The sequence below is a fragment of the Rhamphochromis longiceps genome, linkage group LG23 (genome assembly GCF_057381845.1).
Source record: "Rhamphochromis longiceps isolate RC_006_pf linkage group LG23, R_longiceps_female_GT1.1, whole genome shotgun sequence".
Taxonomy (NCBI): Eukaryota; Metazoa; Chordata; class Actinopteri; order Cichliformes; family Cichlidae; genus Rhamphochromis; species Rhamphochromis longiceps.
In genome coordinates, this window is record NC_140578.1 from 5,458,984 (window position 1) to 5,481,500 (window position 22,517).

Below are 22,517 nucleotides of genomic sequence, written 5' to 3' on the forward strand. Positions count from 1 at the left end.
TGCTATGACAAGTCTGTTTACAGGTGGGAGGAATATCATTAAAGTACTAAATGACAGGAGGCGTGGGCTTTCACATGTAGCTGTGCAATATCATGTTGCAGTTAGGATATACTGCATACATTTTGCATTTAAAACAGCTCACATAAGTGCAAGTAATATGGGTAACTGCCCTTTTAAACATAAGGTAAACCTATCATTACCCTTTATATAATCATTTATTTTTAACCTACATACAAATACTCATAACTAAAGTGTGCCATTTTAAGCCATACTCCACCAAAAGTGTTATCCCGAAGTATCAAACACCTGACTTCTGTGAAAGACCTCCATACTAAAATTTCACTCTGGTGCCACTCCTTTATGTGACACCAAAAAAAAAAAAAAAAAAGCGTGACAAAGATGTTAAAGCATGTGATTAACAGTTTCAAATGGTTTTTGAATACACAGATACGACTTGCAGGGTACAAGGGTTAATCTCCTGTTTGACTGTGTTCAATTTTGACAATGTCTTCTCACTTTTAGATTAGTAGACTAAGTTGATTATTTTTCCCTTTCATTCATTGACCAGTAAGCATGTCCAAAGCAGTATACATAGTTGGAATAGACACTTTTTGGTTAAGATCTTCTTTCATGCATCTCTCATGTCTTGCCTGCCTTATTAGCTGAGTGAAGCACTTTCAGAGGTGCTAGGAGCAAAGTATGACTTGACAGTATGTTTAAGCACATGGTTTAAAAAAAAAAAAGAAAGAAAAAAAAAGAAAAAAGAAAGCCTTCTGATGTTAGCTGGCAGCATTAGGTAGGGATCCAGGAATATTTCTCCCAAAACACATACCTATACTGGCCTTTATGGACTGATATAGGATTATCTGCAAATAACATGACATTTAACCGATGTTAGTAGCATATGTTTCTGTTGCGTCACATCAATTTTATGCAGCCTGAATGTTCAAAGAGTGTGATAAGGATGTAAAAGAATGAAGTAGGAATGACACTGAGCTTCTGGGAAGATAACTTAATTTTTATGTAATGTGATGCGGGATAAGACAATGTGTGGACCATCACACAGTACTCTGACACAAATTCAAACATTTGAGAACCACTTTTACAATCATTTACCTGGTGTTACACTGTAAATTCCATCTGGTTCTTCATCCTGTTCCCTTTACAAACCCTATCCACAGATGGGACTTTACAAACCTGATCCATATCTACTAGAGAAACCTGACTCTGCAAATCATAATTTGGGTAAGTGGCCACGCTGTTCAAACTTCCACAGCCAATGTTATTAACCTTTGTTTTGATTACTTTTATGCCAGGCAGATAGTGCACTAATGAAATGACATGTACATAGAATTCACAATTCAGCCATGTGGCAGGAAGGCAGCCAGAACCGTTTGTCCCCTCTTGGACTCATGCCTTGATACAACATGTATCCAAGTTGCCGGCTGGTCTGCTTGATGCACTGAGAGTTTGAGAACTGTCACTTTAACCCTGTCCCCATAATAGAACCAGCTGTAAGAGCCAGCCTGAGAAGAAAAAGAAAGTGTATTTCATAAACTGCCTTCCTTATAATGGAAGCGGTACCCGTTTTAGGCAACATAGTGTTCATGTAGGCAATCAAAGAGAAGTATTATTTCCATTAGCAATGTTGAAATGTTACTAGATACTCTAAGTAAAAATACCAAATCCATCTTAAAGTCTTGAGAATATGATTGGTTGCAGAAGAAAAAACAAGTATTACCTAACCTTAAATTAACTTAGGGTGTTTAGTTGTGGATGTGGCCAGTCAGACAGCATGCATGTGCTACATGTAGGCAGCATCCAGTGTCTGGGAAACCCCCCCCCCCCCCATTAAACGCATATTACTGTAAGTGTTGCATGAATTCAAAATAAGGAAATGTGGTTGAAGCACACAGCAACACTGAAGAGGAGCAAAACTGGACGCTCTCACTCAATACCACATGGCCATGCAGTAAATAGTTATTTTTAGAGATGTTAAGTAGAGATAGGAATATACTGAAAGCCACAATACATATCAAACCCTATTATGGAAACTGAAATGTTACATTTTAGTTTCTCACTCATCTCAAGGTTCTTTCTTCATCGTGTAGTATAAAGTTTAAAGTGGAATTAAAAAGTCAAATGGGTTAGTTTCATTAAACACAGTGCCAAACTTATCAGTCAACAAACTGTACTTTAAACTGTTTGAGTGATCTCATTGCAAGAACATATGCATGATGGAGTCCAACGCGGTAAACAAGAAATCGTTCAGTTCAAACAGTGCAGGATTCCTCTACAGAGGCCAAAGAATTCCTTAAGGCCTTTGGGTGGGAACTAGGGCTGGGCCATATTATACCGTTCACGGTAATACCGGTATAATGTTAGGCAACGATAGGAAAATGAAATATCGCGATAGAATATGAGTAAAACGCGCATGCGCAGTGCCTTTGTTTTCATACGCACATGGCCGATTGTTGAGTGAAACAGATGAACCAGAATTGGTTTGTAAAAATGGTGCAACTTCAGTGATGTGGAACTGGTTTGGTGTTTGTCCGTCAGATACACGACAAAGCACATTTTTTTGCAGAACATGCAAGCGGCCGTCGTTATTGTCGTATTTGTCGGACTAAGATGCTCTTAAATCTGGGAGTAATCTGGGTCCTAAACTCCGTATGCTTCAGGTCAAACGAACACTGCAGCATCACTAAGAATTAAAAACTGTCTAAATTCTTTCATCTTTAATAAAACGATCAGCATTGCTGCTTTACCAGGTGTAACTATGAAGTTTAACTTCCAGGCATCCATGAAAACAAAATGTATTACATTTAACGGAGTTAGAAGCTAGCAGGAAGCTAGCGGAAGTTAGCTCGCTAGTTTCGCTAGTTACCTAAGCATGATATAGCATGTTCTGACTGAGAGATTTCTGAAAAAAATCAAACGTACAGCTCTGCTATCACTTCCAACATAAATGAAGACAGGAAACTAAACAGCAGTGACGTTTGTAGGGTTACTGAAGTTGGGCTAGCTGGTATATAATGATGTGCTACGTGATCGCTAGCAACACAGCTATGTTAGCATAACATACACAGTGAAGCTGGAGGACAAACACTAACACTTTTCCACTTATAAAAGTTAACGTTAAGGTTCCTCATGGTTAGAGACAAATGCAATCGCATGGCAGGATGCTGTAAAAGGACCAAACTTCAGTCAGGAGAACAACTGAGATAATCCATCCACAATACGAGGTTAGTCATTAATATACTGCAACAACATGGGAATAGAGCAGCTGCCAGAGAATTCAACATTAATGAATCAATGGTACAGAAGTGGAGGAAGCAAGAAGAATGAGTTTAATAAAGTTTGATTTATCTGACTGCTTTGTTTCACTTAATGTGCCTTATAATCCCGTGCACCTTATGGTCCGAAAAATGCGTACTGCACACTGCAGTTTAATGTTGCAAAGCACCTCTTTTTAACTTCAGTGGATATTATACATGGTTATGCTCAGGATATGTCAGCCCATTTCTACTGGAAATGCCTTTTGGTTAAACTTTCAGCAAGGAATTTGCATTTGCACTGTTACATTTTATAAAGCTTTAATGTACATAAAAACCAGCTTCTTGTTTAATTTTTAAGTGAAAATAAATGATAGGTTGTCTTTTTGCGCTAGTAATGTTGTGGAGTTGTATTTGTCTCGCATCAATTATATCGTCAGTTATATCGTTATCGCAAATTTTCAAATATATATCGTGATAAATATTTTTGGCCATATCGCCCTGCTCTAGTGGGAACCCCTGGCTGATATGTTGATGCCTGTTCTCCAACATCTAGCACAACTACCAGAAAGACAATTTCTTAGAAGAGCTTAAAAATATTCAGATTTATGGAGAAAAAAAAAAACACTTTAGAAAAACAATGCAAAATTAATCTTATTGTGGCAAGCAAGCAAAGGATGCAAGACTGTCAAGAATTGAAAGCAAGATGGCAAAGGGAACTACTCCTACACCACAGGACGTGAATTTTCACTATTTGACATCTTTAACTCACTTGTGAGTAGATTACCTCTGATGACATCACTGAGACAAAAAACATAAAACAATACTTCCTGATCTTTCATTCACACAATGCTTGACAGCAGATAGGCGACTGATTCTACTGAGACTTGATAGTCTCACCAGCACTTCCTGTTAGCCGTCTCAAAATGTCTGGCCTCAAACTAAACCTGACTGACAGCTGCGATAAACTGTTACACTGGGTGATTGAGATACTATTAACAATCCTCTAAAGCTATTGACTAAGCCCATTTAAAAAACAAAAGAATCTGTGTTCATCAAATCATATATTCTTTCATATAGAATTTTTTGTTTTGTGTTTTCATTTATAATAAATAAAAAATAAAAAATAAAAAAAAAGCAGCTCTCATCTGAGACATTTCATGCCTTGAATTACCTCAGATGTAAAGCCACACCTTTGCCTCTCTCACTACGTAGAGATTTACGACATGCAAACTAGTACCTGCCTCTGACCTCAGCTGCACTCACGTTCTCTTGCAAGGTGAAGGGAGAGACAGCAATGGTCCACACTCTGGGTGTGTAGTTGAGCAGAAGAGCAAAAAACAATGCTTAATTTATAAAACAGGAAGCACATGAAGAGCATGCTAATCAGGCATGCCAGGAGAGGGAAAAAGTCACACAGCACATTTGTTAAAAAAAAAAAAAAAAGGAAAAACAAACAAAAAAAAAAAATCCACAAAAACAAGACTGCATCAGACAGTGAACAAGTGCTAGCCAATAAGAAACTAAATTAATGGGCCATCAAAATCAAAGTATTTAGATTAAACTTATTAACTTTAAACTGCATGCAGATATACATGTTTCAGTCTTTAATTTCCTCACCTCTAACACCTTTGGAATGGGATGCTGTCATCTACTGCCAAATTAAAGTGTGGATCTGTTATTTTGCTTTTGTGGCATTCAAGAATTGAGAAAAGTTATGCATTTATAGCACCAGTGAAATCAAATTGATCAAATCGCATTCATGTTCTCTCCTCCACTCTGCAATGCATCTTTGTGTAACAGTTAAACACACACATGGAGCAGAATGAAAGGAAACATGGAAATGTTGAAACAGACAGCACAGCAGAAAAGCAAAATACAGTACAGCGCTAATAATGTTGTCGTCTGGCAGCACAAACGAACCAGCTGCTAGTTAACGAGAGACACCCGGAATGGCTAACCGAAGGTCGAACGGTCCTGATCCCCAAGGAGGAACCGGTCCCATCCAACTACCGACCAATAACCTGCCTCAGTACTACATGGAAGCTCCTGTCAGGCATCATATCGGCTAAGATGAACAGGCACATGGGTCAATACATGAGTGGGGCACAGAAAGGGATTGGCAAGAATACCAGAGGCGCAAAACACCAGCTACTGGTAGACAGAACAGTCAGCCGAGACTGCAAGACCAGACTGACCAACCTGTGCACTGCCTGGATTGATTACAAGAAGGCCTATGACTCAATGCCCCACAGCTGGATACTGGAATGCTTAGAATTGTACAAGATCAACAGGACCCTAAGAGCCTTCATCAGGAACTCAATGGGGATGTGGCGTACAACACTAGAGGCCAACTCCAAGCCCATAGCACAAGTCACCATCAAGTGCGGGATCTACCAAGGAGATGCTCTGTCCCCACTGCTGTTCTGCATAGGCCTGAACCCCTTCAGTGAGATCATTAACAAGACTGGCTACGGATACCGACTACGGAACGGAGCAGTTGTCAGCCACCTCCTGTACATGGATGACATCAAGCTGTATGCCAAGAGTGAACGAGACATCGATTCACTGACCCACACTACCAGACTATACAGCAATGACATTGGAATGTCGTTCGGACTGGAGAAGTGTAGTCGAATGGTAACAAAGAGAGGGAAGGTAGTCAGAACTGAGGGGATTGAACTACCAGAAGGCAACATTGCAGACACAGAGGACAGTTACAAGTACCTGGGGATCCCGCAGGCGAATGGGAACCATGAAGAGGCCGCTAGAAAGGCTGCAACCACCAAGTACCTGCAGAGAGTCAGGCAAGTCCTGAGGAGTCAGCTGAACGGTAAGAACAAGATCCGGGCCATCAACACCTACACCCTGCCCGTGATCAGGTACCCTGCTCGTGATCAGGTACCCTGCTGGGGTAATAGGCTGGCCAAAGGAGGAGATAGAAGCCACTGACATAAAGACAAGAAAGCTCCTTACCATGCATGGAGGGTTTCACCCCAAGTCCAGCACCCTGAGGCTGTACGCTAAGCGGAAGGAAGGGGGCCGGGAACTGGTGAGTGTCAGCACCACAGTCCAGGATGAGACAACGAACATCCAAGAATACATTGGGAAGATGGCCCCAACTGACCGAGTGCTCAGTGAATACCTCAGGCAGCAGAAACCCAAGAAAGAGGAGGGAGATGAGGAACCATCATGGAAGGACAGGCCCCTGCACGGTATGTACCACCGGCAGATAGAGGAGGTGGCTGATATCCAGAAATCCTACCAGTGGCTGGACAAAGCTGGACTGAAAGACAGCACAGAGGTACTAATCATGGCAGCACAAGAACAAGCTCTAAGTACAAGATCCATAGAGGCTGGGGTCTATCACACCAGGCAAGACCCCAGGTGCAGGCTGTGTAAAGATGCCCCAGAGACAATCCAGCACATAACAGCAGGGTGCAAGATGCTAGCAGGCAAGGCATACATGGAACGCCATAACCAAGTGGCCGGCATAGTGTACAGGAACATCTGTGCTGAGTATAACCTGGAAGTCCCGAGGTCAAAATGGGAGATGCCCCCAAGGGTGATGGAGAATGACCGAGCTAAGATCCTGTGGGACTTCCAGATACAGACGGACAAAATGGTGGTGGTAGACAAACAGAAGAAGACGGCCGTAGTGATCGATGTAGCGGTTCCGAATGACAGCAATATCAGGAAGAAGGAACACGAGAAGCTGGAGAAATACCAAGGGCTCAGAGAAGAGCTCGAGAGGATGTGGAGGGTGAAGGTAACAGTGGTCCCCGTGGTAATCGGAGCACTAGGTGCAGTGACTCCCAAGCTAGGCGAGTGGCTCCAGCACATCCTGGGAACAACATCGGAGATCTCTGTCCAGAAGAGCGCAGTCCTGGGAACAGCTAAGATACTGCGCAGGACCCTCAAGCTCCCAAGCTTCTGGTAGAGGACCCGAGCTTGAAGGATAAACCGCCCGCAGGGGCGTGCTGGGTGTTTTTTTATATATAATCATCATTATATACAGTTAATGAAGGTCGCCGGTTCGATCCCTGGGCTCTCTGGCCTGGTCGTTGTGTCCTTGGGCAAGACACTTTACCCATCTTGCCTACTGGTGTTGGCCAGAGGGGCCGATGGCGCGATATGGCAGCCTCGCTGTCAGTCTGCCCCAGGGCAGCTGTGGCTACAACTGTAGCTTGCCTCCACCAGTGTATGAATGTGAGAGTGAATGAATAGTGGTATTGTAAAGCGCTTTGGGTGCCTTGAAAAGCGCTATATAAATCCAACCCATTATTATTATTATTATTATTAAAGACTTAATCTTAAACACCTCAGTCAGATATGGAAAGTGGGAAGAATTCAGACATACAACCCTGAGAAGATGTATTGCTTAAAGTCACTAGAACAAAGACTAAGGATGAGGACTAAGAATATCTTTAATTTCTGTAACTTACTGTCTATTGTCATCATTAAAAAGGCTGCAATACCTTTTAATGTTTTCGTGATTACCATAAATTCACAATAGAACGTTAAGGATGGTCAAGTAAAATCAAGACTTCATTTGGAACCATTAAAAAAATAACCACGGGCAAAAACTGTATTCTGATGCTTTACTTTCATGCTAAACAATTCACAGATTCACAAGTGGGAAAAAAAAACCTGCTACAATAAGATTAAGTTCCAGACACCAGTAAACTCCAAGGCTAACTCTAACCAAAATAAACTTAACAATGACAAAGACAAGCAAGGCACCCTGGAGCCTTGAAAATGGCAAAAGCAAAAATATATTTATGGTTGGTGGAAAATAGACATGTATCTTAAAATGGTTCAATCCCTGTGTGGCAGAATATGAGAGGATCTCGAGTCATGCCTGTCTAGTTACATCATGGGCCTTGGCCATCATAAAAGACACCCCCCCCCCACGCAAAAATAAAAATAAAAAATCACTAGCCAAGAGTGCCAACTGTTTGCTTGCAGTAAAAGTAGGCTACTTGCACAACAAAGGTGCAGCTTAGGAGACACACCTCAAAGTCAAGTGAAACAAAACTAACTTACCCACTGGAATAACATGACCCACAGTTCCCAGATTGCTGAGGATAAGGCCGCCTTTAAGCATAAAGAAGTCTCCGACACCAAGACCAGGTAGCGTGACTGCGAGGCTTGATGATTAAGAAGCGTCTCACAATTATCCTCAAATGATTAAAATAGCAGGCACGCCTTTAAACGCCTGACTTCAACGGGAAATGAACGGTACAGCAACTGGAGAGTGTGCCCTTAACCTGACTGTAAGACGTTTCATGTCATACATTAAGTGGTATGATTTTTATCTGACTTACACAAACATTCCTATTCCGGTTTAAAAGAATAAAAGTAGGCGTTTAAGTTTACCACGGTTTGGTGTGGGTGTTTGATACCAAGCTGTCGTGGACACACCAACCCGACGGAGGCATTACCGTCCACCATTACGCCTCCATAAAAAGGCTTTTCACGGTTGAGCTAATCTGACAAAGTTCTTAGATCAATGGCTCATAAAGCCATGCCCATCTGCCTTTGAAAAGGCACAGCAGGTTTAACCTTATTCGGTGGCAATACTGGTTATGATGTTCATAAACTTCAGTGACTCAACTTTGCCCAAAAGAAAAGCTGCCCATTTTCAACTAACCCACCAAACAACAACAAGCTATCGCATGCTAACGTTAACTTGGCTTGCCAACAACAACCTGTCCATCTGTCCGGCTACTAAACCAGCGGCTAACTATCACGAGCTAACAGCCCATTGTGATTATCATCAGTTTCAGAAATTAGAGGAAATAAGCTCAACCCTGCAGCCCTTGCTCCTTTGAATATTGTGGCAAAAGTGTGATTTTTGTAGCACCGATGTCTGTGCAAATAGCGATACACGACAGACAATGAAACCGACCTCGTCTCAAGTGAGCAGCTAGTGTTACAAGGCTAGCTAAGGGAGCTAAGTTAGCCTGCTAACGCCATCTCCCCGGCCACTAGTCTGATGGCAGACAGTCGCTAAATTTATTCACAAACAATCGAGCGTTAATTACATACAGAAAATGACAGTTTTACCTCAGCGTTCTGCAGCTTCAACCTAGGTGAATAAACACACTCCCTTACATTATTTACTAATATCAGTGCATCCATGTACAAGTTTTGCTGGGAAGTTTGGTTAATATTTTTGTACTTTCGAAGCTGGTGCACTCAGTACGTAAGTGTGTGTGTATGTGTAGCTGAGCGACACACATACTATTACCTTGCACGTTAGCTGAGATCAAGCTACGCTAGCTAGCTTAACTTAGGTTAGCTGAGCTAACACCGAAAGAGAAACTTCCGTCGTCGTCATGTTTTAATTGAAAATTAAAAACCCTAAATTACGTTACATACTAATGAAATAGCGCTGCGCGAACTTACAGAGTCTAGGAGGATCTTGGCTGAATTCCCCCCGTAATTTTAAGTTGTCTGTTGCGACTGTTTAGCTGGCTTCAGTGTAAAAAATCCCGGGGATCCCCTCTCCTCTGTCCGCTGCCACTCCGGCTGCCAGATAATGTAATGAGCCACCACACAGGCGGCGTCATGCTGCGTTCATACACACCTCGGAAATGCTAAGAGCTCAGAGAGAAAGGAAATGATGCGTTTGAACACACTCCACTGACGTACTGCAAAAGAGGTGAAAGTAAAAGCAATTGCAACAGAATTATGGAATGAGAACTTTAAACAATCAGACCGACATAAAATCGGTGTATAGCAATAATTATAATAGGAAGAAAAAGAATTGCTTTGGCAATATTGCTTTTAGAAACATGCCATTAAGCATATTTGAAATGAGAAAAAGACTACCATTACTATCACAATCCACTTTCTGAGAACTGATTATATTATATCATGTTTTATGTATTGTTAAAAAAAAGTTTGAGTCTATAGTTCCATGTAATGTTTCACTATTCCTGGAACGTTTCCTGAAGGTCATATTTTTCAGCAGCAAAACTCCCCAGAGGTCATCTGAAAGTCTAACAAAACAAAACCAAACAAAAGAAAAGAAAAGAAAACGTTCTTGGAAGTTTACTTCCGTTCAACAGTTAAAACCCTTCGGGGAAGATTCGCAAAAGACTTTCTATTCTTCAGAGAATAAATAAAAATTATTCAGTAAATATTTTCTAAAGCTTTCACACACACAAAGAGACAGCATGTCCCTAACATGTCTCTAACAAGGTTGAAAACAGTTTTACTTTCAGAGAAAATATTCTAAAAGTGATTTTATATTTCACAAAGATACCTTTAATAGTCAGCTTCTACAGTGGGATTCACAGCAAAAACAGATTGTGCCATCCTTTTTATGGTGAGTCTGAACAGATATAGGTGTTTCACTATACACGCTAGTTCCTGCTCTTTCAGACTGCTCATTTCTGAGGTTCTCTGGGTTAGCCAATTGCTGAAGTACAGTCCAGAGGCAGAAGCACATCATGTGACAAAGATTACCCAGGCTACTAATCTACTGCCATAAGCTTTGGAGCTGTTGTGTGAGTTTATAATGGTATCCCCTTTAACTGTAAGCATGCAGGCCTGTTTAAACTGACCTCATAATAATCCCCTCTGACTGTCATTTCATCTGTGAGATAATAGTGACCACAATGTGTTTTTTTCCAAGTTTATCACTATTTCAGCTGCTCTACAGGCGCTGTTACATGCAGCAAAAGAGTCACAGAAGCAGCCACCTTGTCTTGTCACACTTTTCTGTATTAACTAATTAAACAGGTGCAGGAAGAGATGTAGGTACAAAGGTCCTTACAAGTTGGATAGCTACACAGTTAATCCTAGTATTTGTCATGCTTTGAATTTGTGCTTTGAAAATCCCAAAGGATAGATACATGAGTAAGATTATACTTAGCTACACACAGGCCTCATAACTTGTTAAAAAGACACTTCTGAGAGGTGCAAATGAACATTTTTCCAGTGAGATTGCAGGAGCCATATTCAGTCTTATAGTCAGACAAAAAAAGGAGTGGCAGTTTTAGTTTAGAAATTTGGGAAAATGTTTATAAGAATTATTTTAGGTAAAAGTGCTAAAAGCTACATTTTATTTTTTTTAACTCTGAAATTACATTGAACGAAAACCTTAGCACCATCGAAGGGTTAGTAATAAAACAGACTAACACCAACTCTTACCACTACAACAAACTATAGGTAACACTGACAAATTATTGTTCTGGGAAAGCATTTATTACATGGCATGTCATGTGGATGTTACTTTGACACCTTGCACCCTAAACATTGCTGTAGAGCAAGCACCCTCACCATAAACCCAGCACACTGCAAAAAGTACTTAGGAAAGTTTTAAGGAAGAATAAAACAAGTCCAAGGCGTGGATTGAGTAGTTGACTGAGGAGCCAACTGATGAGCCCAAACCAAGGATGATCCAGAGAAATTACGCTCACATCCCAGTGTGTCATAAGTAACTATCAAAGCTGCACCAGGGGGAACTACACAAAATTAGAGAAGTGGTTTTGACATTGTGGGTGATTGGGTGCATGTGGCACAAGGCCTAGCTTTGCTTCCTACTACCTAAAAGCATATAAAATATGCAAACAATGCATTACCATTCAATACAATTAACTCTAGCACACCCAGCACTTCTAGCAGCATAAGTCAATGAATGTAATGTCTACAAAGTGAGGTAAAACAGTCAATTACAAAATTTCAATCATATTTTTATTGGAAAATTATTGAAAACAATGTAAGAATTAAAAACATAGGAACTGGATAGAACATAGCAAGTACTCAAGCTTAAACTGTGTCCTTACAGAGTGCTTTAAATACCAAGCATCAAGATACCTACACAGGTTAGCTAAAATAATACATATCACACTTTACTAAATTGACTTTATAAAACGTCACTGTACAATAAAAGGTTCAACAAGTGGCAAATCTATACAAACATACTGTAAAGAAACCCCTTAGTGGAACTATCATGACAAATTAAAATAGAACAAAATAAAATAAATTCTTTTTTTGTGATATCTGAAGATTATTGAAGGCTCCAAAAGTTAAAACATAATTTGTAAAAAGTAATACATCTACAGGAATTTATATATTATGCAACTTCCAAAAATACATTGCTTAATGTGTGTTTTTTTTTAACTGCATGTGGCAAACCTAGTGGCCACCAAATCACATAAGTATTTAAACACTGTTTGTTAACAGACCAAGCATCTTCTGCACAGTGGATTCTGCAGCAATGTATACTGTCAATTCTCAGAAGGAAACTTTTTCAAATTATTATCCTGTGAAAATAAATTACAAGGTTTCTATTTTTATCTACTGTGGATTTTGTGCAAAAAAGTTATCTACCAAGAGTTTATTGTTAGCAGGTCAAAAACTATTATACAAGGAATCTGCATCAGTAACTTTCATGCAAGAAAAAACAAAAAACCCCAAAACAAAACAGTATTCATACAAAAAAGGCAAGATGTAAAATATTTACCAACAGTTACAAAAATAGCAAGATGAATAAATTAATTTCTTCTACATTTCTTTACTGCCCACATCTCTCCTCTTGTTTTTCCAGCAAATGGAAAAGAGTCCTGGCAAATGTAGTGAAGGGTAAAGAAGCCTTTTACCATGTGTCCTTCACTCCTTTAATCAACAGAGAGCATGAAATACCTGTACAACTGCAGTTGTAACTTTTCTACAATATTAAAAAATATAATAGCAGTCAATCAGGGAGAAATCTCCAGAAGCTGATAAAGTGAAGGCCCAAACTGTCATCTGTTAAAATCCTTTTAAGCTACAGTGGTCTGGATAGCGGGTTGGAAGGGATCAATTTGCTGCTTGTGATAATTTAGTATCAACAGTCACATGTTAGACAGGAGGTTCCTTATAACAGGCTTGCAAGGCTGGTGGTTGGACCGTTTTGGGCTTGGATCTGGACAGGAGGGGGGCCATCAGTCCACTGAAAGAGAGATGGAAGTAAACCGTTAATGCAGCCATACACCAAAGCGCCTAGCCTCAAAAAGGCCATTATGCGTCATATTCAAGGTCACCGTTTAAACGTTTTTGAAACAGATCTCTTGAAATATTTTATTATATAATAAAGGGACAAGAATTACATCATCTCAAAGACTTTTCTTTTTCCTGTATCTATCTAGAGCTTTCATGTTTACTGAAAGATCCAATAAACATACCGGGTTTTCCCTGGCCGAATAGCACAGCTCCTCAGCAAATCATCATCAAAAGATTATATTTTTCTTGAAAATTAAATGTAACACGCTAATCCGTGATTTTATATTTTACAACACATCAAGACTCAGACGAAAATGTTTGAATTTTAACCAGAGCAGTGGTCAGCGATCAGACTCAGCTTGACGAAAATAGCAAAATTTGTGCCTTCTTAAGTTCTTATTTAACATTTGAGAACTTCCAAGTTAGTTGGTATCATGACTCAAACAACGAGCAACAAGCCTATTGTTAACTAACATTAGCATAGCATTTTGGAAATGGTAATGGGTATTTTTGGCTTCCTGATAGTTCAACACCGCTTGCAGCCTTATTTGTAGCATTTCCCACACAAGAACCTTTAAACTGTGTCAGGCAACTGTCTCCATCTCTCTCTCTCTCTCTCTCTCTCATAACACTGCAAAGACATGTAGATTTATGTCAGCCATGTGATCAATACGAGCTTCTCCTCATCTGTTTAGACTCAACTGCTAGTAAACAAGTGAGTCTAAACAGTATTAATTATCAGCACTAACACTTGACCAGTTCTCCACTGGTTTTACTGAGACCACAAATCAGTTTCTCACTGGTGGATCTTAATGCATTTGATCCTTTTCTATTCAAAGCCTACCAAGCTAATAATTCAAAGCTGTAATCTGTGATTTGTCCACTGACTCGCCGATTTACCTTTTCAACTAATTCAGTCAAACCTACTGTTTATGTGCCATATTTCTGCAGACTGAGCGCACCCACATCCCTCGTGTTACATCACGACCAAGTTCTGATGCTTACAGATGCATTGTGCACGTTCTTTTTATTTCTGGCCAACAGATGAACAATAATAGAAATATTGAGCTTGAGCAAATTAACCAGATGTAAATACCAAATATTTTTATCATGGTGTTTGTCATTTTCCTTTAAGGCCATAATCTTGTTGATTTAGAGCTTCTTTTCTTTTTGGTTCAAGAAAATTTTCATAAAATAATAATAACACAGTGTGATAACAATAAACCTAGGACACCAAGTTGCTTTAACGTACACTGATGAGGTTATGCTCAGGAAGGCTGCAGGCAGCGATGTGGTCCTGTAGCAGCTGCTGGGAAAAGTTCTGGTGCATCTGGGCGGCTTCATGGGCATCCATGGTGTTCCCAAGAGCCTTGTTCAAATCTGCAAGCACAGCACATGGTCAAAACCTTTAAACAAAGCTTGTATTGTAAGAAACTGTGATAAACTCAAAAATGTTTTGCCAAGTAGTCTACACAGATTAGACTGTCTGTGCAGCTCTAAAATAACAAATTATGTTTTACTGAGAAACAGGAAAAAGTCATTCTCTACCTTTCAACAGTGCTGAAGACCAGAGCTGAACTGACATGTCTGGGATCTTGCTGGCCAGCTGCATTGCAGGTACAACCATGTTGTTACTTTCCTACAGAAAAGACAGAAATTTAGAAAATGTCTGCAAATTTTCTGCAAAACCAGTCCTCATTTGAAGACATGCACGCAAAAAAGGGTAGGTTTAAAAATACAATGTTCATTTATTTGTACAAGAGTAATGAGGACCCTCCAATCAACTAAATGACAAAGAAATCTCCTCACAAATGACAAAGAAACCAAATGTTAAAATGGTTGTAGCTACAACCATCAGCAGAGGAAGAGCCAGCTTTTAAACATATTTAGCAGAGATGGCCAGAAATTACTGAATCATTTATTTCACATTTTAAAATATTCATGTGCATATTGCAGCCTTTCTCTGTTAGTTGTTTTGCTTTGCCTGAGACTCAACTAACAAGCAGAACTATGCTTTTCTGTATCGACCAGCAAATGCCTCAGTAGCCACAAACTAATGTTATGGGCTATCACGGGTCCATGCAAATTTGGTTAAGTGCGATGAATATGAGAGCAGTTTCATAAACCAAGACAATGTATCACTGTTCATTCTGTTCCTTTTATGGGCAAAATGTATAAAAAGTTTAACGAATGAGGCTCCAGCTGCAACATTAAACAGCAAAAGGGGATGAGATTAGACAGGTGAGTCATTTATTTCTTACTTTAATAGTTATGTTCTATTTAGTGACCATGTTCTTCAGATCTATCAGGTTACCATTAGTGTGAGCATTAGCCCCATTTGCCAAGTATTTAGTCTTACTCTGTGGTTGCCCAATACGTAGAAGATGTGGCCCAGCAGAACAAGGGAGCATGCCGTCAGTCTGTTCAAATCCTCAGCATTAGACATCTTCAAGGTTTCTCTTAGGAACCGTCTTCAAGACAAAGAAATAAAATTATGCAACAGCGCGGGGTGTGTTTTTGGGTGTGCATGCTTGAAAAAAAAAAGTGCCATACTTTGCCTCGTTGTACCGTCCCTGAAAGAAAGACAGGAGTCCCCTGATGTAGAAGGCAGCAGCGCGGAGGCAGTGGGAGCTGAATGAAAAGAGAAAAGTCAAAGGGTGTATATTTCAGAGTCTGAATTAATATTGTCATTTCATGTATTTTCTTGTGTTGAACATAAAACATGGCTCTTACCTTACGGGAAAGTTATGGTCTGGGTTTATTCTCTCAAGAAGGCTGTACAGCTGAGGAAATTAAGAAAAAGACAAAAAAAAGGAATGTTAAACATTACAAATTGAATAACAAATCTTTTTTTGCCCCTTTGTCTCAAAGCCATAATGTTTATTTTTGAAATGACTTTAATCTCCTAGATGTGGTAGAACTGGGATACAATGTAGTTCTAACTATGCTGAATGAACATTTTTCCTTTGAACATTTAACTTTTCAGTGCTCCCTGGTGGACGGAGAATGTAATGGCAACACCATGTATACGAGGACAGGACAAAAGTATTTATTCAGCCAGGCATTGAATTAACCCACAGCCCACTACATTTCACTAATGTAATTAAAAGACGGAACTCATTATTATGAACTGACCTCCTGGTGTCGGTTGCCTTCCCTTATGTAGACGCTGGCCAAGTTGGTTACAATGTATGTCCACAGTTCCTGGTGTGTGGTGAGCTGAAACACAAGAAGACATGTGGACATAATTTAGATGAGAAAAGAAGTCGCTGCAAGACAGCATTGAAGCGTTTGAAATGGAGGAACTTTTTCACAATTCTAAAAACTTTTGAAGGAAAAGGTACTTTAACTTTTTTTTTTTACATTAATGTTAAGTGCTTTCAACCACACATCTGCTTTCCAACTCTGTAATTATAACCAAACCCATGACAAACAACAAGCACACAGCTATGTTCAGGGCCTCTGTCTTGTTGTTATTGTAGCTGTTGCTATGTCAACTACCCACTGGATAATAAGTCACATTAGCATTCCTATCGGTGGTGGACGTGCAATAAGGGGGAAATAAATAGAATAAATAACAGAGACCTGTAAGCTATGTAGTTCTCGCTGAGCTGCCCTGTAGCTAGCTACCCGCAGGGAGTCCCTAGAAATGTTCAGTCTAAATGCTTCTTATAAGATGAGAAGATGCGAGAACTGTTACAGCAACTGAAGAAAGAGTGCCCCCCCCTCCCAAAAAAAACCAAGAAAACCAAACAAATTGTCACATACTCACCCGCAAAGCTGTAGTAAACTGTGCTTCTGCATTATCCATACAGTTTACTGAGATACAGTACAGACCCTGTGATATGGGAAGGACAGAAGATGAGATCTTTTAGACTTATTATTGGAAAAAAAAAAAAAAACCCAGCAAAACCTCACCCAAAAAACAGGAATAAGACTAAAGCTTTTTTCTTTTTCTTTTTTTTTGCAAGTCATTTTTATAGTTCCTTAAATTTGAAGCCGTGTTCTGTAACTTTTGTCTTATATGGTATTGGTAATACGTTCATTAAGCACAGAGTTTAGACAACTTAAGGGTTTTGGCTGAAAATGCTCACCAATAGTGTGTGAAGCTGAGCAGCATGGTTGGTGAATAACCTGGGGGACTGTTGGCACAGCTGACACACCTGTGAAATCTAGAGGGACAGAACAGAGACTTCGTTTTCACAGGACCATTTAGATATGCAAATTATTTTAAAATATAACCTGCAACAAAAATAAGATTCCAAAGGCACTGGACATGACTATATGCTTTTTAACAGAGCACATATCAAAGTCAATCTATTACACTTTTCTTGTTTTCTGCCACATATACTGTCAAAATGATGCATGCACATGTTAAGAATGGCCAAAATTTGAAATAATGATGCCAGTGTTTATACAAAAAAGTCAGTCGTCAAGCTGCTCTACATGCTCAGTTTCCAGGGAAGTTAATCAGAAGAAAAGCAGCCTTAAGTAAAGGTGGTTTTCAAATGGCTTGCTTCATATAGAGGATGCACAGAGGGGCTGCACCAAGGGTCCAATTAAAGATAAAAAATAAAAACATTCTTTCGAACAGCGAATTCTGTAAAGATACACTAGAAGAGTTCAGGGATAAAAGGTGGAAGGAAGCATAATAGCATGCTTTAAATAGAAAACAAAACTCAAAAACTGGCCATAGAAACAGAAACAATATACCTCTTGTAATGCAGTGGCCTTGTGGCCTGTGACAAGTCGGCACATGATTATGTGTTCCAGTAGAATGACTTGAAAGGTAGATAGGATAGGGCTGCAGTCCAACACTGGAGCATAAAAGACACAAAGGACAAAATTTACAAAAGTAGTAGTGTAGTGTACAGGTGTGTTTTCTGTTTGTTTTATAAACAGTGTGAATATTTTAACTCACTTTTTAGCTTCTCTAGTTGCATAAGAGCTTTGTCTGTGTACTTCTGGGCTTTCTCCAGATAGCCTGCTTGCATGGAGTGCATGACTGTCACCTGTAAAATGAAAAGAAAATACAGTTAACAGTACAGTCAAATCCCTTGCAAAGCACTAATATGGGGGGGGGGTTCCCTCTCCCCAAACTGTAGTCCCAGAAGCTTTCAAGCTCTACGCTTTTGATATCTACATTTTTAAATGTAGTTGCGTTTCCACTGCAAATTAAAACTACAGATTACTTGTAAACCAGCTGGAAATATCTGTGTCAGAAGTTGAAAAATATTTTACAGCAGATGTTTACCTTGGACTGTTAACGATCTCAGGCCATCTGACTACAAGCAGACAGAATATTTAAATCTCTTGCTATCATGTGTTCCACTGACGCATTAGGAGTTTTTCCTGTGGAGTTTTAACGTCTGGCTATCACTGGTCAAGGACTAGATTTATTGGTAATCAAACTTTTACAATAAAAATTTTTTGCAACCTTCAAAGGAGTGCAGAAACAAGACAAATAAGGATCATTAGATCCCACATTTATCACAGATTTTCCTCTTATGTCCTTTTTGGAGACTTAATAGTGTTTATACTACAAAATATATACGGTTATATGTGTTCCAGTCCACTCTGGCAAATGGTTTAAGTAAATGAAGCGAATATATATGAAAAATAAATAAAAATTGCATATTTGTGGTAATTTACACTTTTCTAAAACCCATTTGTGATGTGACTCCCCAAGATGCAAACACATCACATCAGCCACTTAAAGCCAAGTGTAAACAGGGTCATAAACTGGAGGACAACCAAAACGGACTATATACATTAAAAATAAAAAACCAACCTCTAAAAGTCATGCTGAGGTTAAAATTTTAAGCGAATTTCAAGTTACGGAAAGAAACGCGCCATTACCAAATATACGAGGACACACATATGTTCCTTGGGCAGCCAGTGGAACAAGTCAGCTGGGTTGCTCGGCAGAATCTCATCATCATGGAGTGTGGAGATGGTTTGGATACACTGCTGCAGCTGCTTCAAACACGGCTTCACGCTCTTCACCTGGAAATGTTCATTAATATCCGTCATATCTCTTTGTAGCATTTAGCACATAGTTATACCTCTACCTATGCCACTAAAATCAACATTTGAATGCATGAACATAAAAACTTTCATAATCCTACCGATGTTACAGGAGAAACATAGCTTACAAAGCTTAAAAATAATCTGCAACAGAAATCTCTGGCAGGACTCTGAAACGGTAAATACTGCAGCTGTCAATTGCACTGACCCATGTATGCAGTCTGTGCAATGGGCAGGCATTTGTTGAGTTTTGTTTCAGTTTTGTTACCGTAACCATTAAATAAATCTTATCCCAGTGCTCTGGTGGGATAAGACAGAAACACTTATAATGTCAGCATTCAGGACTGAGCGTTTAGTAAGGTTTTAACAAGCTTTTAAACCTTATTAACTAGTTTTTAATTAAATGTAACAGATGACTCGATACACACAGTTTTTATGTCCTAATAACCACTAAAGTTGAAGTTATGGCTCCCTCCACATTTATTCAGATAACAGAATAATTGCAGAGTAGCAAGCCTTGTTTTTCCAAGTGTTTTTGCTTAACACAATTTCCTCTTACCTGTCCAGCATCCAGGTAGTGTGTGACCTGTAGCACAAGGAAGAAGACCCTCAGAGACTCCTTCTGGATTGGGTTTCCCTGCCAGTTTTCCACTATAGTTCCACATAGTGTGAGAAGAGGATGCACCTCCCCAAGCTTCCTCTCCATTAGCAGCAACTAGAAGATTGGACAATATTAACACAATCAAAAATGCTTTTTGTTTATTTTAACTTGCACTGTAATTCCATTAGCATTGTGTTAAAAACAACCAAATAAACCCTGAAACAAAACAACAACAAAACAAACTGTTATTGTATGCACTATTTAATATAGTGTGTATTACAACTCTATAGCCCTACAAAGTGAAGTATGACAAAATACTCACCATCCCTTTACTAAGGAGAAACAATGCCCTAAAAAGCAAGAACAAGTCAGGTGAGTTTAGGAAGACAGACAATCTGATTTTTGTTTCCTTACTTCACTAATACTTTATTTCTCTTAACACAATACCTGTTTCTATGTCTGAGCAAATATGGACGTGACTCAGAACAGGTTAAGCGATTATTAATATAAAAATCTGACAAACATGTATGACATTTCCTCTATTACGCACCAGTGTCTGTGGCAAAGTAGGACTGTGTCAGCTGTGTTGTCAAGAGTTTCATAGTCCACTTTCTCATGACTAAACTTTTTAGGAGACCTAAGAAACCGCCAGCTACCCGCTCAAAGCCTTAAATGCAATTAACAGAAGACAGGTACATCTATTTACCTGGTATATTCGGAGCCCACCACTCGGGCGTACTCAGCTCCAACTCCCAAAAGGTCACATGCTGACACCAAGTCTTTCTCCAGTGTATGAAGTTGCTAAGAGACACAATTAATAAACAATGAATAAATGAAAACAATGAAAGAACACAGTTATCTACTGGGACGTTTTGCTTTTGTTTTTTTTTTTATTATAGACACAAACTCTAGACTCTAACCAATATAGTTCAAAAAGCTCTCATATTGGATTTATTACGTTTATTAATATTAAGAGAACACTATTATACCTGCTTATCAAAATATCTCGCATGAGTAAAGTAATACCCTAGGGGGAAACATTGATACTCATTGTACTTAATACATACCGCCAGCTGGAACAACAATCTGCAGTGCCAGTATGGTGTTTGTTGTGAAATCTGGATGGCTTTGCGCAGCAGGGGTTTTGCAGAGTCCACCAAATTCTGAAAATCGATTTGCAGAATCAATAGTTAAAAGTCAATTAAAAAAGACCACAAGGCATATCTGTTTTTTTAAATACAGAAATTAAAATGTCCTACGATAAGCAGTAAAAAAAAAAAACAAACAAAAATTATAATGACCTTACCTTGAATTAGAATGGCTTACCTGTTGGCAAAAGAGTTCTGACAAAATGCTGGCAGCTTCAAACTTGACATCTTCAAACTGAGGAACTTGCTGAGATATATACCACTGCAAAGCAAAAGACAGAAAATGTTGGCGGCGTCGCATTTGCTGTCGTTTCTGACAACATTAAACGCTGATAGTAGCTTTTTAAGCTAACAGCAAAGAAAGAGCGAAAGTCTAAGACTCGGATGGCTATCTAACAAACAGCTGATCAAATCAGACACGAACTGACGTTATTTCTTCATCCATTTACGAATCAAACCTTCCCGAATAAACAGCGATTTAAAGACTTCCGCCGTTCACCGTTTTCGCTCCCTGCGGCCTACACCCATCCCCTTCTCCGCAGCATCCCCGCTCTTTCCCAGATCAAACGTCCCTCACCGCTTTCTCCAAGTGGTTGCGGGCCAGCTCGCTGTTCTTGGTGTGGTGGTAGAGAACCGAGCCAAGCTGAAGATGTGTTCTAGCTTCGATCCTCTGCGGGGGCTTAAACTGAAACACGGCCTGTAGACAGTGCACACAGAGTCGTATTTTAGGCGGACTGGAAGTTCGGAAATGCTCCGCAAAGCCTAAAAGGGCGAGGTACCAGCGCTCCGGGGCCTCTACGTTTGACGCCATTTTCCCAGACAACAACAAGTTTTTCAGCGCTACGGCCAGACTGGCGGGTTGCCAGGTTCGGCCATGTAGAAAGAGCTGCTCACTACTCCTGTTTCGTTTACACTGTTTAGTAAACCTTAAATTATGTTTGACTACGAACTAAAATCACGATGAGTTTATTAGAAATAAAAACTTTATCTAATTGCATTTTACTTCAGACACCGTTGCTTAAATATCAATATCAGGCTGTAATTTGTGATGTATTACTCTTATTCAATATATTAAGTTTTCTTTCCCTGTGCCTGACAAAGTATGGCTTTACATATCAAACACAGCTATTCCAAGCGCCCATGTGAACTCACAACACAAAAAATATTTCTTCTAAGTTGACATGCAGTAAGTTATTTAGGGGGTAAGTTGTTTCCCCGGGGGATCAACTGATCAGTAGATTAATTAATCAGTCAATTTGGAGTTGTGGTAAGTATTTGAGCCCATTTCCAAACAGCACATTTGATTATTCCTGCCTTTTGTTTTAGTTTTTTATATGTTTGAGCATGTTAGTTAGGTAAACTGAGCAGTCCAAACAAATATTCTTGAAGAATGTAAACATTTTTTTCCAATAAACTAAATTAAACGGGACACAAAGGCGATGAAGAAAATGATTGTAACAGAATTTAAAC

The 22,517-nt window shown here is 39.5% G+C and overlaps 2 protein-coding genes across 3 annotated transcripts in view; both read right to left on the reverse strand.

Moving 5' to 3' along the window:
• Positions 1–9,856, reverse strand: part of gatad2ab (GATA zinc finger domain containing 2Ab) — a 37,196-nt gene extending 27,340 nt beyond the window's left edge. The window contains exon 1 of one of the 2 annotated variants that reach the window (XM_085398186.1): positions 9,687–9,856. The gene's annotated coding sequence lies outside the window, so the exon portion shown is untranslated. Of the gene's footprint in view, positions 1–9,344; positions 9,495–9,686 lie in introns of those variants that run through there. The other variant, XM_085398188.1, reaches the window with a different exon arrangement.
• A 2,665-nt stretch (positions 9,857–12,521) lies between these two features.
• On the reverse strand, positions 12,522–21,894 carry LOC146641076 (MAU2 chromatid cohesion factor homolog). The gene is made up of 18 exons (XM_085398697.1): positions 21,625–21,894; positions 21,226–21,309; positions 20,967–21,062; positions 20,606–20,700; positions 20,222–20,249; positions 19,858–20,013; positions 19,131–19,277; positions 18,193–18,283; positions 17,985–18,088; positions 17,366–17,443; positions 17,044–17,109; positions 16,407–16,490; positions 16,005–16,054; positions 15,825–15,902; positions 15,631–15,742; positions 14,820–14,910; positions 14,524–14,651; positions 12,522–13,221 (listed from the first exon to the last, which is right to left on the reverse strand). The coding sequence occupies exons 1-18, from the start codon at positions 21,856–21,858 to the stop codon at positions 13,147–13,149; spliced, it is 1,797 nt and encodes a 598-aa protein (XP_085254823.1). The 5' UTR covers positions 21,859–21,894; the 3' UTR covers positions 12,522–13,146.
• Between the last annotated feature and the right edge of the window lie 623 nt (positions 21,895–22,517).